The sequence below is a fragment of the Gadus chalcogrammus genome, chromosome 4 (assembly GCF_026213295.1).
Source record: "Gadus chalcogrammus isolate NIFS_2021 chromosome 4, NIFS_Gcha_1.0, whole genome shotgun sequence".
NCBI classification, from domain to species: Eukaryota; Metazoa; Chordata; class Actinopteri; order Gadiformes; family Gadidae; genus Gadus; species Gadus chalcogrammus.
This window is the reverse complement of record NC_079415.1, coordinates 30,681,588-30,701,801: the sequence shown is the minus strand read 5'-3', so window position 1 is coordinate 30,701,801 and position 20,214 is coordinate 30,681,588. Positions and strand designations below refer to the sequence as shown.

The following is a 20,214-nucleotide window of genomic DNA, read 5'->3' as shown; positions in this document are numbered from 1 at the left end:
CCCCAAGGGGAACAAGGAAAATGCATAATAAACAAAAAGATGTTAGAAAGAAAGAATGTCCAAATATACTTCTTCCAATACACCAGTGTGTACAAAGTACTTACTGTATCCCTTTGTGCAAATAATGAATTGAAACCATTTCTTTCTCTGTCTTTGTTTTCCTCTCTGAAGAAGACGGCAATGACATCAGAGACTGCAGCACGCAGCGCGGCGCCACCTCGGAGAGTCTGCGTGTGGACGTCCCTGGCTCCTCCCACATGGCCCGTCACAACGGGGAGCTGCGGATCCTGAGCGTTTACGGACAAGGGGAGGGCCCACTGGCGATGGACGGCCATGACACTCTCATCGCCGCGTCAGAACTGGAGGCCTTGAGCTCGCTGTCGGCGGACCGCAGCGTGGCCGAGAGCCTGGAGCACGGCATGCGGCTCGTCCGCCTTGAGGAGCTGACTGGGCGTCGGGGAGGACGCAAGGGCCGGCCCGGTGTCTTGTGTGGCAAGGTTTTTCCCAATAATGCCAATATGATCGTCCACATGAGAACCCAACCCGACGATAAGCCGTACGGGTGCGACCAATGCACGAAGCGCTTCAGACTGCAACGCGACCTGAAGATCCACATGCTGACTCACACCGGGGAGCAGACCTACAGTTGTGACCAATGCACGAAGAGCTTCAGTCAGACATCGTACCTGAATCGCCACATGAGGACTCACACCGGGGAAAAGCCCTACAAGTGTGACCAATGCACGAAGAGCTTCGGACAGAAAGGCACCCTGAAGATCCACATGAGGACTCACATCGGCGAGAAGCCCTACAAGTGTGACCAATGCACGAAGAGCTTCAGACTACAAAGCGACCTGAAGATTCACACGGTGACTCACACTGGCGAGAAGCCCTACAGCTGTGAACAATGCACGAAGAGCTTCAGTCAGGCATCCTATCTGAATCGCCACATGAGGACTCACACCGGGGAAAAGCCCTACAAGTGTGACCAATGCACGAAGAGCTTCGGACAGAAAGGCACCCTGAATCTTCACATGAGGACTCACACCGGCGAGAAGCCCTACCAGTGTGACCAATGCACAAAGAGCTTCAGACAGCATTGCTCCCTCAAGATACACATGAGGACTCACACCGGGGAAAAGCCCTACAAGTGTGACCAATGTGCAAAGCGCTTCAGTCGCAAAGGCGACCTGAAGATTCACAGGAGTTCTCACACCCGAGAGATGCCCTACAGGTGTGACCAATGCACGATGCGCTTCAGTCTGACAGGCACCCTGAAGCTCCACATGAGGACTCACACCGGGGAGATGCCCTACAAATGTGACCAATGCACTAATTGCTTCAGTCAGAAAAGCTACCTGAAGAGCCACATGTGGACTCACTCCGGGGAGAAGCCCTACAAGTGTGACCATTGCACGAAGCGCTTCAGCCGGAAAGGCAACCTGAAGATCCACATGAGGACTCACTCCGGCGAGAAGCCCTACAGGTGTGACCAATGCACTATGCGCTTTAATCAGAGCTGCAAACTGAAAATCCACATGAGGAATCACACCGGGGAGAAGCCCTACGTGTGTCTGCAGTGCAACGCCAGCTACAGCAACCAAAGAGATTTGAGTGTGCACATGCTCAAGCACACGGGGTAACGGGACGCTTTGATTGAGACCCGAGTCCTGCATTTGTTGAAATGTGCTCCTTTCTTTTTGCATCATGATTAAACGCTTTCCAACCTTTAGAAAGGTGGAAGAATAACTTATTTTTACGACACTTCTGACTGCAAAATAAATGATTTACTCTTGGAGCTTGATCATAGGAGGATACAGGCAGCAAAGTTACCAAGCATTCGCTCAATTGCAAATGCAAACTATCTTAACACCTTTCAATTCGCTCCGTGCACAATATGGCGACCGTTGACATTCTAACTTGTTTGTGGGGGGCAGTACTTCCGGTCCAAACTTCCGGTGATCAGACAGCGACACCGAAACAGAGCTTGTTTGTTTATTAAAGAGTTGGTTTTTCCCGGGATAATTTTTTCATTCCAATTTTAATTCCCCGTTGACGCTTCGGTACGGGCTGAGTGGAAGCAGAGAATCCGTGGAATGGGTACAAAATACCTGCACACAGAACGAGTGTCTGGGAACGACGTCCGTGGGCCGAGAGTCCCGCGATATTCAAATGACATTTCAATCCGCAAAACGTTTTGCAAAACGTTTTGCCAAATCTTTTGCAAAGCGTTCGTTTTGCGGATTGAAACGTCATTTGAATATCGCAACACAAGGAGCGTGGCAAAGTGGTTTGCAATCACGGGGACGCTATAGCTTTTCAATTTGAATTAAGGAACTCAAAGAAATTGGACAAAATGTTATTCTATTTTTATTGTTATAACTTTTGCACATTTTATTGAGGATTGCATTGTACCTTTGCATATTAAAATACACTTTGAATAACGTATTTACAAATTACATTATCAAATTGCATAATGAATTGTCAATTGAATAATGTAATTGCAAATTGCATTGCCATTTGAATTTTGCTACATAGATGCTTCCATATTATCTATCTCTTCTCTCTGCATGCAGTTGTGTTGCGCGATTTCTGCTGAGGGAGGTAGCCTATTTGATTGATTCGCTGAATGGTCCAATCATGTGGTGATAATAAGATATGAAAAACAATAGACCTCTGAAGAATAAGTCCCGCATCCTAGGCTCCGGTTCCCGTCATCGTACATAGCAAACTCTGTAGGTGGCGAACAAGATAATCTGAGTCAAGTTTGGGTACACACACACACACACACACACACACACACACACACACACACACACACACCCCCCAAAGTTGACCTCCAATTTACCAAAACGTGTTGAAACAAGACAGTGTACTAGTGACAAGTGTCTCTTCAATCCTCAGTAATTCAGTCACTATTACCGTGTTCTTTCAGAAAGTCGCCGATTCAAGATCGCTTTTAACTCACTTTATTTGGTAAAGGTTGGCTATGATATCTACGAAGCGTGTGCGTGTGCGTGTGCGTGTGCGTGTGTGTGTGTTTGTGTCTCGAAACTGCACCGAGGTGGAGTCACCGCCCCCTAGTGGTACCACATGTAATAACAGTGCTTACTTTGTCATGACTAAATGGTCTCTTGTCTTTCTTTTAATCATTCATCACAGAGGAACCTGTATATTCAACCAACCACCAATAAGAACCAATGCAAAAGGGTTCAAATGTACCACTATATCATAACTAGGAAAAAAATAAAAAATGTTATGAGCTGGAGCAGTTAATTTCTATTTTGCTATTCCTTGTTTGATGGTTTCGATTAATCTGTTTAACAATTTTGTTATTGTTTTTTCCAAAAGCTTTGATTTGTTTTAACCTACAAGCTGAACATCATCATAATTATAAAAACCGGTATTGTATGAACTGTATTATCTAAGCCTGTATTGTTGCTTAGGATCCTGAGGATCCAATTTGTTTTTTATTTACTTTCTTGCATTATTGCTTATTCTTTTTTTTTCTCCTTTTTTATATGCTCAATAAAAAAGGAAAAATACGGCGAAAGGTTACCTCCCCTTTCTTTGCTTGGCCCACCCAAAGTATTTGTGGCGACCCCCGATGAGAAAATGATCTACGACCGTGTGAGCTCAGCCCACATAATTCTTTCCTGGAGAGACATCATAGCAGTTGCAAGCTTGGCAGTTGCTCAGTGTTTGGCTGTGCAAATTAACACAAAAGTGTATTTTTATTTCCTTCATCCGAGCCCCTGAAGAACCAGTTAGTAGGTTGATAATATTTTCTCTGGAAATGCGCCAGTCTGCGCAAAACATTTCACCGACGACTGCTTCCTCAACTCGGTCCAATACAAAGCTGCTGAACGTCTGAAAATGGAGTCCGGATCAGTACCAACTCTCCTCGGCTCAGCTACAAACCTCGGACAAGTAAGTCAACTACCCTACCCCTATATCATCGTGTTGCTTATGGTTACGTTGTTACCCTTATAATGTTGTTGTAGCATTAGCTCTACAGCTAACAGCCAAGCTACTGTGTCTAATGTAAAGGTAGATAGCATCAGGTATGTGTGTGAATACACACACTGTAATGCGAGTGTTGTACACTTCTTTGTAATTTGGATAACCGTTCTGACTGAGGTACCAAGGGAATGTCCCGAAGCTTTATGAATGTCTGCTCATATGGAAGAAATTAACAAACTATGATTATTAACAGGCCTATATATCACATAAATACATCAACAGTGGAAATGAGGTTTTGACACGGCGCAGCGGAGTCGGGTCCTTCTATTCCTATCTTGTGTACTGCCAGGGGTCAAGATGAACAGAAGCAGACCCGGCGCCAGACACAGAGACACCCTTTGCGGGGGGCCTTGCATTGCCCTGCTGGGGGAACATTTCTTCTTTATGCCAGAAATGTAAAGTCATAGGTTGATTTAATCGGGGGGTTCTGCCCCGTGGTGTGTGTGTGTGTGTGTGTGTGTGTGTGTGTGTGTGTGTGTGTGTGTGTGTGTGTGTGTGTGTGTGTGTGTGTGTGTGTGTGTGTGTGTGTGTGTGTGTGTGTGTGTGGGAGCTGTGAATAGGCCTACACGCAATTATAACCTGAGAAAGAAAGAGCAGCAATCTTACCATGTCTGACTCACGTGAACAAAGTGCAGGGCTGTAGTGCAAGCGCAGGCTAAATAAATCTGAGCGCAGTTTAAATGCACACCTAATAATAGGCTACTAAATAGAATTTAAAAACGTACAGAATCATTCACCTCCTAGTATAGGCTAAACATTCTCTAGAGACTTTTTTTATTATTGTTACCAGCAGGACACGAAACTCAACTCATACCCAACGTGAGTCCATAACGTATCCTGTCCGATTACGTTGTATCCTGTGCAATGCCAAATAAAGGCTTCTTCTTCTTCTAAGTTGTGTGTATCTAGGCTATTAAAGGATAGCCTAATAATTACAGCATATTTAACATCTCTCAGCTCTCTTACCGCCTCAATATAACACAATAGGTAGGCCTAGCCTATCTTCCACATCAGAAGCAACTATCTGTAGCACTTGTGTTGGACCAGTTAAAGCCACATTTATAATATTTCTAGATCCCTGCGTTGTGTATTAAGGTACAATCTGCATCAGAGTTATGGCAAACTGTAAACAACTTTATTTTGTTGAGTTTCCCTTTTTAAAGTGAAAATGCGATGAGATCCATATTGCAGGAATATTTCCCTGGGCTCATCCAACGAGAATAACTTTCCCCTACGATGCTTGGTCAGCAAAATAAAGCATATGTTGTCGTTTTTGCACTTGTTGTTTTATCCCACACTGAGATGTGAACTCATTCTTGCATGAGTGTCTTGAATTAAAAAAAAAAAATTGGAGTATGCAATTTATTGATAAGACTTGTACTCACCGTGCATATCCCTGCCTTCTCCAGTGAACCAAGAAAGCTGGCTCCGTGATGAAGGGGGAATTTACCCCCTCGGTTTTACACAGGCAAGACAATGAATTTGCAGGGCGTGCAAAGCCGCGAACGAACCGGCTTGGCAGTGTAGAAATGCCTAATGTGTCCTTCGTGGGGATTGACAACTATTCTGTGCAAATGAAAGAATATGTCTTGTGTGTGTTTCCTTCTTTATGTGGAAAGCAGCAGACCCCCGACACCATTTCAATCAAGGTTGAAGAGGATATTGGTGGAGGCTTGCCCGCCGTAGGTTAGTAATACACATTGCATCCATGCAAGCAAACAACCTGGATCAACTGAGAATGTACTTGATTCTACCTGCGCTAAAAAACCTGGTCCTCTTTGGAAAAGCATCATGACCAGCGTCCTGCTAAAACACAAGTCAAACTTGGGATTAGCATTTCAAAGATGGAATCAGTCAAGAGCCCAGAAGGGTTTCAAGACAGATGCCACATGAGCTGGTTTATTATTCTCAAACTCTCACTGAATTCATAATGTATAAATATTAGCTGATCAGCTTACAGGGAAGGATGCAATGTCGCTTGTTATTGTCAAAAATAGAATAATTGCGCTTGTCTCTCATGTCATGTTGTGCTCAGATCATTTTCCGCTGGTGTTCGTTCAGTGTCCTCCACCTGGCCCCCGCTTGAGCTTTGAGGCTAGGGGGGAGGGTGTTGGAGGAGACATCTCTCTCCAAAACTTTGAATCTTTATCTGCAGTACACATTTTAAACCCTCTGTGTCAATGGTACATACACATACATTTAAATAGTTTCAAATGTACAAATACACAGTTCCTCCTTTTATGCAAACAGTGTACCGAAACAATTACTTTCTGTCTTTTTTTTTCTCCCGCTGCTGAAGACAGCGATGCCTTTGGAGACAGTAGCACGCAGCGCGGCGCCACCTCGGAGAGTCTGGGTGTGGACGCCCCTGGCTCCTCCAACATGTCCAGTCACAGCGGGGAGCTGAAGATCCTGAGCGTCTACGGTAAAGGGGAGGGCCCTCTGGCGCTGGACGGCCATGACACCCTCTTCACCGCTTCAGAAGTGGAAGCCCTGAACTCGCTGTCTGCGGACCACAGCGCGGCCAAGAGCCTGGAGCACGGCGAGCGGCAGGTCCGCCCTGAAGAGCTGAGTGTGCAGGTTGAAAATCATCTTCTTATTCAGCATCCAAATGAGAGGCTTCCTCTGTTACAACTTCAGCACGCACCCATAGAAAGCACACCCCTTTATGATTCAGTAAACGCTGCCAAATATGCCCGTCTTATGCCCACCTTATTGCAATTTAATGATAAGACGTGTACTCTCCGTGCATAGCCCCGCCATCTCGAGTGAACCGAGAAAGCTGGCTCCGTGACGAAGGGGGATTTTACCCCCTCGGTTTTACACAGGCAAGACAAGGAATTTGCAGGGCTTTCAAAGCAGCGAATGAACCGGCTTGGCAGTGTAATAATGCATAATGTGTCCTTTGTGCGTATTGACTGTTCTGTGCAAATGAAAGGATGTGTTTTGAGTGTGTTTCCTTCTTTATGTGGGAAGCAGCAGACCCCGGACACCATTTCAATCAAGGTTGAAGAGGATATTGGTGGAGGCTGGCCCGCTGTAGGTTAGTAATACACATTGCATCCATGCAAGCAAACAACCTGGATCAACTGAGAATGTACTCGATTCTAATTGCGCTGAAAAGCCTGGTCCTCTTTGGAACAGCATCATGACCATCGTCCTGTTAAAACACGAGTCAAATTTGGGAGTAGCATTTCAAAGATGGAATCAGTCAAGGGCCAAGAAGGGCTTCAAGACAGATTCCCCATAAGCGGGTTTATCATTCTCAAACATCAATGAATTCAAAATGTATAAACGTTAGCTGATCAGCTTACAGGGAAGGACACGTTGTCGCTTGTTATTGTCAAAATAGAATAATTGCGCTTGTCTCTCATGTCATGTTGTGCTCAGATAATTTTGCGCTGGTGCTCGTTCAGTGTCCTCCCGCCCCCACTTGAGCTTTGAGTCTAGGGGGAGGGTGCTGGATGAGACGTCCCTCTCCAAAACTCTGAATCTTTGTCTGCAGTACACATTTCAAACCCTCTGTGTCAATGGTACATTTTAATAGTTGATTTCATGTGTACAAACACACACTTTCTCCTTCTATGCAAACTGTGTATCAAAACAATGATAAAAACAAAAAAATGTCTCCCTCTGCAGAAGACTGGGATGCCTTTGGAGACCGTAGCACGCAGCGCGGCGCCACCTCAGAGATTCTTGGTGTGGACACCCCTTGTTGCTCTCACATGTCCAGTCACAGCGTGGAACTGAAGATTCTGAGCGTCTACGGTAAAGGGGAGGGCCCTCTGGCGACGGACAGCCATGACACCCTCTTCACCGCGTCAGAAGTGGAGGCCCTGAACTCGCTGTCTGCGTACCACAGCGTGGTCAAGAGCCTGGAGCACGGCGAGCGGCTGGTCTGCCGCGAGGAGCTGAGTGTGCAGGTTAGAAATCATCTTCTCATTCAGCATTCAAATGAGAGGCTTCCTCTGTTACAACTCCAGCACACACCCTTAGAAAGCACACTCCTTTATGATTGAATGTTCCGTAAGTGTAGCCTGCCTATTGCCAGACCAAGCTCAATCGTAGATTGCACTTTGGTCTGGGGAAGCTGCTGTCATTTTCTTCAGCACAAGAGGCTTGATCAACTTGTTCAACTGACTCTGTACGCAAATGGCTGCGTGCCGTCGCTTCCCTGTCGTCATTGTGTTAAACCAGCCAATAGGGCGCCAGGGGGAGAACTAACCAACTTGGTGATTGGCTCCTCCAAAAACGTATCGGAAACGGAAAGAAATGAATTGCTCTTCTCCAGACCCTTCTACGGGGCGAATCCAAATCGCCGGCAGAACAGGCTCGGGGCACCCAGTCCATCGTAAGGGGGCATTAACAACTATTCTGTGCAAATGAAAGAATTTGTCTTGTGTGTGTTTCCTTCTTTCTGGAAAGCAGCAGACCCCAGACACCATTTCAATCAAGATTGAAGAGGATATTGGTGGAGGCATTCCCGCTGTAGGTTAGTAATACACATTGCATCCATGCAAGCAAACGACCTACCAACTGAGAATGTACTAGATTCTACCTACGGTAAAAAGCCTGGTCCTCTTTTGAAAAGAATTAGGGGTGCAACGGATCACAAAGCTCACGGTTCGGATCGGGTCACGGTTTTTGAGTCACGGGTCGGATCATTTTCGGATCAACAACAACAATAAAGATAACAAGACAAATTTGACCTTAAATAAAATCTTCAACTGTGTAAAAACAAAATAAAGTGAAAAATTAGGTAATAATCCTGCTTCCTTTAAGCATGGTCAATATTTAAAAAAATTGCAATCTGAGGCATTATTCCTTATTTTTAACGGATAGGATAGTAAATAATCCCTAACCCTGGATTTACAATTCAGGATGTCTGCATTGCCTGGGGAGAGAGTCCACACTCTCCCAAGGCAATGCAGACATCCTTATCTTCTTTTTTTTAGTTTGGTAGCGAAATACAGTTTCTGTGGTGTTTTATTTGGCATTTTGTAAATCCATTGATTTCGGTTGGGAGACTCATTGCTCATTGCAAGGGGGGTTGGTTGTAGTCTTTTCGCTCGGTTCTAGCCCTACTGTTGATACGGCGAACCGAGCGAAAAGACTACAACCAAACCTAAACACGGCCGGTTCTGGTTCCGGTTTACGTTTCAATGGGATTTACGGAACGCCAAATAAAACACAACAGAAACTGTATTTCGCTACGATACTTGATGATGTTGTTAATACCGGAATTGTCCTCTAAACATGCGCTGATCACGTCAACGCACAATTATTTTTTTTTAGCAGCCGAGCCGCGGATCACTTGCGTCCCGAACCGTGATTGTTGATCCGTACGGATCACGGGAACCCGTGAACCGTTGCACCACTAAAAAGAATCATGAGCAAAGCCCTGCTAAAACACAAGGACCACCATACAGTTTATCAGAATGATTTACATCTTCTTCATGGCAGGTGTCAGGAATGCTGAATCCGCTCTGATTCCCAGTATAACTACCGTATTGGTAAAGCAGGTGATCGGAAACAACAGATGACCTGGGTTGTGTCTTGATGACCTCCCCACATCCTTAAAAAACGGAGACATAGCGGTGCCTTTTCAGCTTAAGCCTTTGACCCTTGACCCCCCACAAGGGGAACAAGGGAAATGCATAATAAACAAAAAGACGTTAGAAAGAAAGTGTCGAAATATACTTCTTCCAATACATCAGTGAGTGTGTAAAAGTACATGCTGTATCCCTTTGTGCAAATAATGAATTCAAACGATTACTTTCTCTGTCTTTGTTTTCCTCTCTGAAGAAGACGGCAATGACATTAGAGACTGCAGCACACAGCGCGGTGCCACCTTGGGGAGACTGCGTGTGGACGCCCCTGGCTCCTCCCACATGGCCAGTCACAACGGGGAGCTGCGGATCCTGAGCGTCTATGGAAAAGGGGAGGGCCCACTGGCGGTGGACGGCCATAACACCCTCTTCACCACGTGGGAACTGGAGGCCTTGAGCTCGCTGTCGGCGGACTGCAGCGTGGCCAAGAGCCTGAACTGCAGCGTGCGGCTCGTCCGCCTTGAGGAACTGACTGGGCATCGGGGTGGCCGCAAGGGCCGGCCCGGTGTCTTGTGTGGCAAGGTTTTTCCCAATAATGACAATATGATCGTTCACATGAGGACAAAATCCGACGAGAAGTCGTACGGGTGCGACCAATGCGCAATGCGCTTCAGTCGGAAAGGCAAGCTGAAGATCCACATGAAGTCTCACACCGGAGAGAAGCCCTACATGTGTGACCAATGCACGAAGAGCTTCAGTCATCGCTACCTGCTGAAGATCCACATGAGGACTCACACCGGCGAGAAGCCGTACGGGTGCGACCAATGCATGAAGAGCTTCAGTCAGAGCAGCTATCTGAAGATCCACATGAGGACTCACACCGGGGCGAAGCCCTACCGGTGCGACCAATGCACGAAGCGCTTCAGTCACAGCCTCTATCTGAAGAGCCACATGAGGACTCACACCGGGGAGAAGCCCTACAGCTGCGACCAATGCACGAAGCGCTTCAGTGGGAAAGTAAACTTGGAGATCCACATGAGGACTCACACCGGGGAGAAGCCCTACAGGTGCGACCAATGCACGAAGCGCTTCAGTGGGAAAGTAAACTTGGAGATCCACATGAGGACTCACACCGGAGAGAAGCCCTACAAGTGTGACCATTGCGCAAAGTGCTTCAGACAAACAAGCGCCCTTCAGAGCCACATTAGGACTCACACCGGGGAGAAGCCCTACAAGTGTGACCATTGCGCAAAGCGCTTCAGACAGACAAGCCAGCTTAAGGGCCACGTGAGGACTCACACCGGGGAGAAGCCCTACAAGTGTGACCATTGCGCAAAGCGCTTCAGACAGATAAGCCAGCTTAAGTGCCACGTGAGGGCTCACACCGGGGAGAAGCCCTACAAGTGTGACCATTGCGCAAAGGGCTTCGGACATTCAAGCCATCTTAAGAGCCACATGAGGACTCACACCGGCGAGATGCCCTACAAGTGTGACCAATGCGCGAAGCGCTTCGGACAGACAAGCCATCTTAAGAGCCACATGTGGACTCACACCGGGGAGAAGCCCTACAAGTGTGACCATTGCGCAAAGAGCTTCGGCCAGACAAGCCATCTTAAGAGCCACATGAGGACTCACACCGGCGAGATGCCCTACAAGTGTGACCAATGCGCAAAGCGCTTCAGAGAGTCAAGCCAGCTTAAGAGGCACATGTGGACTCACACCGGCGAGATGCCCTACAAGTGTGACCAATGCGCAAAGCGCTTCGTACAGACAAGCCAGCTTAAGAGCCATATGTGGACTCACACCGGGGAGAAGCCCTACAAGTGTGACCAATGCGCAAAGAGCTTCGAAAAGGCAAGCACCCTTCAGATCCACATGAGGAGTCACACCGGGGAGAAGCCCTACAAGTGTGATCAATGCGCAAAGCGCTTCAGACAGAGAGGCAGCCTGAATGTCCACATTAGGACTCACACCGGCGAGAAGCCTTACAAGTGTGACCAATGCACGAAGCGCTTCAGTCACAGTTGCTATCTGAAGAGCCACATGAGGACTCACACCAGCGAGAAGCTCTACATGTCTGAACAAATGCACGAAGCTCTTCACTCAGAAAAGGCCCCTGGAGGACCACATGTGTTATGTATTTTAAGCACATAAGCTGCCCTCACATAGCCATTAGGAAGCAGGATCGAACACACAAGCTGCATTACCCTCACACAGCCACAAGGGAGCAGGATCGAACACACAAGCTGTAACATCTACCCCAGCTACAGAAGGCAGCATCTTTAAGACAGACGCGGAAGCCGCATCTAAGAGCTAGACCACGTCCACTTCACATAGGCCGGAGCCAGAGGAGGTCAGAGACTCACAGGCGCCCCGCAGAGAGCCTCGGGCCTAAGCCCGGGGCTCGAAGTATCTCACGGTATTTCTCTCTACTAGTGTTGGATACAATTCCCACCCTTTTGCTTCATAGTTACCGTACCGAAATACTTAAACAAATGAAGTGAGTTAAAAGCGACCCGTTTCGAAAAACTTTCAACAAGAGCACGACAATTGCCACATGAGGACTCACTCCGGGGAGAAGCCCTACAAGTTTGACCAATGCGCGACGCGCTTCATTCATGGCTCCAAGCTGAAGATCCACATGAGGACTCACGCCGGTGAGAAGCCCTGCGTGTGTCTACTACCGCCCAGTGGCTCGAACACCTGTGATCATGAAATGCTTTGAAAGGCTGGTCTTTCACCACATCAAAGGTGAACTGAACTGAAATAATCAACATCGATAACGTTTTAGTTATTAAAATCGGCTCCGGGTAGACGGGACCTGAAAGACGCTGAAGATAAACTTTGGGAGATACACCCGCGGATGAGCATAGATGCGAGGCGGATTCACGAGTGTCACGTTTACTTTAGGTGGATGTTAGAGGTTTACTTTCTGGTGGATGTTGATGGATATTGCACAGATGGATACTGCACAGATAAATCTTACTATGAAACTACTTCTTCGAGTTTAACTCCCTCTGCATCATCAATCGGGTAGTCGGCGAACAACAGGGTGAGTAGAAAGGGACCTTTGTGGAACTTCTGTTTACTTACCCGCCGTAGTTTAATTAGCAGCTTGGAAACATAGATCTGTGATATCGTCTGAGTAATAGCTTGTACACTTTATGGTCTGAGTGCTAGCTTGTGGAGATTGACAGTCATGACGGGGGCTGATTTACATCGGAGGGTTAGTCAGTTTTAAGGCTGCCAGCCATGTATTAAGGGCTGGTTTCCTTTTCAAAGGTAGCCTGTGGAAATGCATGATTACCCCAGCTGCCTTGGCCCTATATAATTCATTACTGCAGCCAGGGGCGATGCAGTATGATCCTCCTGTAGACCTGGTTGTTTTATTTTCCGTAGCCATTTCAGAGAGCCTCAGAGCCTGACTCATTATCTGCTATGGCTGCTAGAGCCACAGAGTAGGAGTAGGTTACCATGCCAGTGACGTAGCTGATTGTTGAAATCCAACATGGCAGCGCCCTGTAAAACTTTCACCCCTTCACCGTACAATTTAATCCCTTTTAGCAAGTTCAGCCCTTTTATTTATTGTACCAATGACAAAGGCAGACAATACATCTGTTATATCAACTAAACTTCAAATCTCAGTTCAGTTCATCCTTAAAGCCCGCCTCCCCCCCAAATGGATCAATGGAGGACGCCATAGCCATAGTTCTACATTGTATAATGACAAAGTATTCTATTCTATGTACAGGGTTTATATTAGGGATGGGCATTTGAAGAAATTTCCTTAATCGAGCATCGCTAGAGTTATCGATCAATTATCGATTAATCATTAACTTTTTTCTAGGCTATATTAGGGCTGCAGGATATATCGGCTATGTACGATATATCGATATAATTTCCAAGGGGATACAAGATTTGACAATATCGTTTATATCGATATGCGTTAAAATGGTCCGTTTCCCGCTCAAGCGTCTACAGCGCTTGCCTTGGAGACTGTGAGCGCGACCCCTCCCCCTCTCACTCTGTCTTTCCGAACGTGCCGTGTGCAAAGACGCCTCATTCCCACCCCCGCCGCCCCCTCACAACACAACAAGCATGGATGATACCTGTAAAGAAAACGAGACGGCGGCGGGAGACGAAATTGTTTCAAAGAGGAGAAACAACGGCTCTATAATGTGGAAATAGTTTGGGTTTAAAAAAAACAGATGAGCAGCAGCTGAAGGTCATCTGTAGAGTGTAGCAAAACCGTTGCGACTAAAAGTGGAAGCACGACAAATCTGTTCCACCATTTACAGCAGCGGCACAAAGTGCAGTATGAGGAATGCGTAAAACTCTGTGGCTGTGCTGCTGCATCACCGGCCGCGACAGCTTCTTCTGCCCCGAAACCAGGGCCGGCGATCGGCAAATGTGTTGGGGGCGCCCTCTGGTGACGCTCTTAATTAATTAATTAAAATATACGAAACAAGCGAAATGAAACCAAACATGTTCCCAAATGGAACGGAGAAGGGAGGGGGCAGGGGATTAAAGTTACGGCGCACTGAAACCCTCACCGTAGTACGCAGGACAATGCGACGAAGCCAATGCTCTTAATGGTAGCTAATGTGTGTAACCTACAGCTTTATATTGTTTTGCATAGGTGATTATTTTGTGAAGAAGGTGAAAAACATCCCTTTTTTTTTTTTTACATGTTCATTGAATTCTGTTCAAAATAACGATACAAAATCACATGTTGCAGTCATATGGACCTATGTTTTAATATAAGTGCTTGCAACATCTCACATGTGGTTTTTGACTTGCATAAAAAACATCTAACCCACTCTATAGAAAATATCGAGATATATATCGTATATCGCCATTCAGCCAAAAAATATCGGGATATCATATTTTGCCCATATCGTGCAGCCCTAGGCTATATTGAAATTCCCGTTGGTAGAAAATGCAGCATGTTTTTATCAATGAAATCTTTATTCCAACAATAATGTATGGGCCAACATTAATACAATACAGTTAACTTGAAGACCTACAACTGTTTAACAGTTTTAAAATAATAAATACAGGCATTATAGTTTATAGGCCTATGCGGCGCTCGTAAAGTCCGAACAATGCGCCTACAGGCGCTCTTACAGGTTTGGAAACTATTCAACAAGACTAAATCTGTAGCCTATTCCAATTACAATAAGTAGCCAACTTATCGGACAACAATAATCAAACAAAGGCAGTTGGCTAAAAGTGGGCATTAAACGGTATAACTGTTTTGAAAAAACGGGGGAAAAAAGGCCGACATATAATGCCTATAGGCTGCAGCCGGCGCGCGGAAAAGGCTCGCAACAAAAAGAAGAGCCACCCATTTACAAACAATTGCATGAACTAGTCTATCTAAAAGCAATACCTTATTGAACATATATAAGGCTGAACTTGTTGCTAAAATATCACAGTTTTGGCAAAATGTAACGACTCCAAGAGGCACCAAGCCGAAAGAAAAGCGGAGCGAGAGACAACACATTAAGAGCGACTCACATACGGTGGTGACTGTCCCTACTGTCCATAGCATAACTCCAGCCTACATATTTTTATTTAGGAATATAAGCATGTTAACATGCTCGCGGGTCAGACGCGAACGCAGCCTTGTAACTGTCAGTCCAGCAGCAGAAAACACCCGCTCTGACGGGACCGAAGTTGCGGGGATGCAGAGGTATTGTCGCGCTAACTTTGACAGGAACCTTCTTCCATTCACTTTCCACCAGTCGGCAGGGTGGTATTTCTCCCACATAGTGATATTCAATTAAATGCTTCAAGACTCACAGTATGCAACACAACGTCCTTTTGATCGATAACAATATAAATTGATCGACGCATTTCTTAACGATCGATTATCGAGCATCGATTAATTATGCCCATCCCTAGTTTATATCATTTATTTATAATTGTATATATTAAACTTGCGCTTGATATTTTGACACTGTCATTACCTCTACCTTTGTTATTAGAAAAAGCCTGCAAAGTTCACTTGTGAAATAGACTGCAATTAAACCCCACATTATACATGATTGTGTTCGTTTCACTTACCTTTTGGCATGTCCTTAATGCCAACCATCTCTTGTTTTGACTTTCTAATTGCTGTCTTTCTACTGCCATTGTTTTCTAGTTCATACCTTGTATCACAATATGCGGTTAATTTCTTTCAGATCTCAACAGAAAATTATTAGAATTTAACGTTTTCTATCGATTCTATGGTGGTTGATACCCTTCAGACCCGTTCACCCTAAAACTACTTACAGTACATAGATGCATGTGATTCAAGGAGTAAGTAGGGGTAAGACAGTGAATAAGGATGTGATTTAGCAGTAGGTAGGGATAAGACGGTGAATAAGGATACATGTGATGAAGCAGTAGGTAGGGGTTACACAGTGAATAAAGCTCCATGTGATTAAGCAGCAGGTAGGGGTTAGACAGTGAATACAGATAACTGGTAATAGTATGGAAGAAATTAACTCTACATTTTATGATAAACTATGATTATTATTAGGCCTATACATCATATAGATGCTTTAATGGTGGAAGGTAGCTGATCACCTCTCCTCTATAAGTTGGGTTTGACACGGCGCCAGGGAGCAAGTTCACTCTGTTCCTATCTTGTGTGCTTTTTGAAAAGTATGCTGACATGCACACATGTACACCATCGTTCTGTATGCATAGTGGTTAATGTATGTTCAAGGGTAAAGCTGTGACCTGGAAACATATGTTATGTAAATCAACATTTTATGTAAGTCTGACCTCGTATTATGTAAGGATTGGGTATATAAGGAGCAGGACGAGAATCATTCTGGAGTGTCTTTGCAAACCTCACTCGGCTTTGTTGTTGCTTGTTTGCGGGTAACAATAAAGTCTCTGTCAATACTTGATCCGGACTCCCCGATTCTGCATGTTATTTTAAGTTAGTTGAAGTGATAGAACTCGGTTATAGTTTCTACCACAATAGGTAGGGTTTAGACTGTGAATAAGGATATATGTGGTAACGGGTAGGGATTTGACAGTGAATAAGGATATATGTGGTAACAGGTAGGGGTAGGCATCTTGATCTAAAGGGTGCTAAACGTTAGGCTGCAGTTTGGGGATCAAACTGTTAGGTATTTTAAGCACATAAGCTGCCCCAACATAGCCACTAGGAGGCAGGATCGAACACACAAGCTGCATTACCCCAACACGGCCACAAGGGAGCAGGATCGAACACACAAGCTGTATCTGCCCCAGCTACAGAAGGCAGCATCTTTAAGACAGACACGGAAGCCGCAGCTAAGACGTCACATAGACCACGCCCACCTCACACAGGCCACGCCCACTTGGCCCATTCCCAGCGCCCAAAGGAGGTCAGAATCATAGGGGACCAGCAGAGAGCCACGGGCCTAAGCCCGGGGCGGGGCTCGAAGTAGCTCACTGTATTTCTCTCTCACGCGTTAGATACAATTCCCTCCCTTTTGCTTCATAGTTACCATACGGAAATACTTCAACAAATAAAGTGAGTTAAAAGCGACCCGTATCGAACTCACTGATTCTTGAGAGTCGGGACAAAACATGTCCTACATAGAAAAGTCTTAATTTATATCAAAAATGAAGAAATTCATCATGATTGACATACGTATAAAGTTAAATCTAAAGGAATTGTATATACCTATGCGATTTTTAGAATATACTTTTTATCTTTTTTGGGAAAATTTGTTTAAATGTATGGTCTGTGGTTAGAAGGTCAACGTTATTGCACTTGTCCTCAGCAAGAGGTAGCAATGTTGACCATCCCAAAAAACTTTAAAAAAGCTCTACAATTGTGAAAACATAGATATCAAATAAAAAAGAAGGGGTATAAATATAAAAAAAACAATGCATGAAGTGAACGTCAAGCAATATTTTCCATAGAAATCTGCCTATCAAAGTTGTGTCCTCAGTTTCTGTCAACTCCATCAGATTTTCTCATAGGCCACAATAAATCAGGAAATAGCATGGTCAGCTATATCCCTGAGGACCCCTTTTCATCTCCCTGCCTGTGGTGAATGCAACAATACCACACATGCTCTGGTACGTTATACATTTTTTGATATTTTAGACAATCAATGTCAAGATTCCTATGGTCACAGCTGGACCATGTCAATACAATCTTTCTGTTAAGATTCTTTATTTCAACCATAGAGGATTGAATTTAAGCATTTTGGTGTGGTTATTGGGACACTTAGCAACTGAGGAAAAACTCGCTAGCTGCAGTGTACAATACATGTTTTGGAGGGAAAATACATGCCCTTACGTCAACTCCGTCAGACGTCAAATCCGTCAGGATTTATGCTTTTAGTTTTTCTTTTCATCCCGATTAAACGCTTTCTACTTTTGATTCGCTTTCTGTTTTTATTAATTGATGTCTGTGTTGAATAACTTATTTCTAGGGCACTTCTGACAGCAAAATATTTGATTTAATGTAGAGCTTGATCAGGGGAAGATACAGGCAGCAAAGTTGCCAAGCATACAGTCAATGAGACGATGGGTGTACATGATTCTTATAGGAAACGTTCACATCGTGGGTAAATACAAAGGAAACAAAGGTCAGGGGGAGGGGCCTTCGTGGAGTTTAGGATTGGCCAGAGGAGAGACCAAGTTAAATTGCAATTCACAATATGGGTGGAGTGGACATGGCTGCAAGACAGTTAAAGGAATCTACACAACAAAGAAGTCTGGATTGCCCTCAGTATCAAACTTGGTGCCCACAGTTTCAAATGCAAAACTATCTCAACACCTTTCAATTAGAGAGGGCGGGAGGTATCTCTAGGTCTATGGAGAATGGATAGAAATTCATTGAAATTGACTAATTATTCACACAGGGTTCATATAATTTGTGTATTAAAGTCTGCTTGATATTACCACAACACTGTCATTACCGTTATCTTTTATTACAAAAAGCCTGCAAAGTTCACTTGTGAAATAGACTGCTTTTGAACCCCACATTATACATGATTGTGTTAATTCCACTTGCCTTTCCATTCTGTGCGCTTAATGCTAACTACCTTGGATGGATTGTCTCATAATAGGCGATAATGGTTGAAGATGATCCATTTTAAAAGGTCCCTGGTTAAATGTCTAGATCTCAGTGATGCTCAGTTTAAGCCGGTCCTCCCTCTAGAATGCAGCATTATTCTAACGGGACAAAGTCAGAAGATTCCTAGCATTGGTCCCCCTTCACTCCCTGTTTGCAGCGGCGGCTGGTGATCCAATTCGTGGGTGGGGTGCAGTAATGGACGGGGTCCTCCCCAAGAAAATATAGAATTGGTTTCTGGGATGCCCACTAGCTAAAAATGCATTCTGATTCATAGCCTACATCCTTACTTGCAGGGCCTGGACAAGCTTACACTGCTTTTACTTTCATTCCACTAGCCGTTGCTATTTGACCCATGGTTGTTATTCTGATATTGAGGCATATCATGATCATTTTTGAATACTACATGCCGAAAGACTTAATTAATATGTAATTTACTTGTACCTTTTAAGTATAACATTTCATGAGGAGTCCAATTCCTCCACTGAATCAGGTAGAAAGTGCTTTTACGACTCTCTGCTAACTATCTATCACTTCTCTCTGCATGTAGTCATGTTGCGCAATGCACGAATGCTGCTGAGGGAGGTAGCCTATTTGATTCATTGGCTGAATTGTCCAATCAGCTCCAAATTACTACAATGAGTTGAAACACAAGACACAGTGTAGTGTCAAGTGTTTCTTTAATACACTTGGTAGGATAACAAACCTACCATGATTAATCGTTCCTTTTGTCGTGTGGTCATGTACAGGGGTTGGGTTTGTGTCGGGTCTCTTCTTTTTCTGTTTACTAATTATTTTTGTGTGTGTGTGTGTGTGTGTGTGTGTGTGTGTGTGTGTGTGTGTGTGTGTGTGTGTGTGTGTGTGTGTGTGTGTGTGTGTGTGTGTGTGTGTGTGTGTGTGTGTAGAAAGTTCCTAAACCAGAGGGAAACTTTGAACCAATGCAAAAGGCTTAAAATGTACCACAATATCAAAACTAAAAAAATCTTCAGAAAAAAATAATGAATTGTTATGAGCTGGAACAGTGAATTTCTGTTTCTCTTGTTTGATGGTTTCGGTTAATCTGTTCAAATATTGTGTTATTGTTTGGTCCCAAAGCTTTGATTTCTTTTAACATATGAGCTACACACCTTCATCATCATCATCATCATCATTTAAAAAAACGGTATCATTTGAAATTTAGTATTTATTGTTTAGGATTATTTTCTTGCATTTTAAAACTCGTTATTTTGTTTGAATTGTTTTTAACCATGTTCAATGAAAAATAAAAATAAAAAATACGGGGAAAGGTTACCTCCCCTTTCTCTTATTTTTGCCCGCCCAGATTGTCCCGACCGCCCATGAGAAAATGAGTTACGAACGTGTACTCATAGTTCTTTCCTTGAGAGACACCGTGGTTGAGGAAGGTGGAGACGCGTGAGCGCGAGAGGTGGATTCAGGAAGCGGAGCGAGTTGGCGGCATCGAGGAGAGTCAAATAAATGAAAGATTAACATACTATATGGAGAGTAAAGGATTTATGTCAAAGTATCAGAGTGGGTTCAGAAAGGGGAGGAACACTATGGATCCGA

General features: G+C 44.7%; 1 protein-coding gene across 10 annotated transcripts in view; it reads left to right on the top strand.

Moving 5' to 3' along the window:
• Positions 1–18,847, top strand: part of LOC130380440 (zinc finger protein 431-like) — a 46,657-nt gene extending 27,810 nt beyond the window's left edge. For 2 of the 10 annotated variants that reach the window (XM_056587643.1, XM_056587644.1), the window contains exon 7: positions 172–3,573. In XM_056587643.1, coding sequence (XP_056443618.1) covers positions 172–1,643 — 1,472 coding nt within the window. In that variant the 3' untranslated portion in view covers positions 1,644–3,573. Of the gene's footprint in view, positions 1–171; positions 3,574–3,630; positions 3,931–5,642; positions 5,710–5,751; positions 6,604–6,999; positions 7,067–7,662; positions 7,947–8,448; positions 8,516–9,828 lie in introns of those variants that run through there. The other 8 variants (XM_056587641.1, XM_056587640.1, XM_056587642.1 and 5 more) reach the window with 8 other exon arrangements.
• The last annotated feature ends 1,367 nt before the right edge of the window (positions 18,848–20,214 follow it).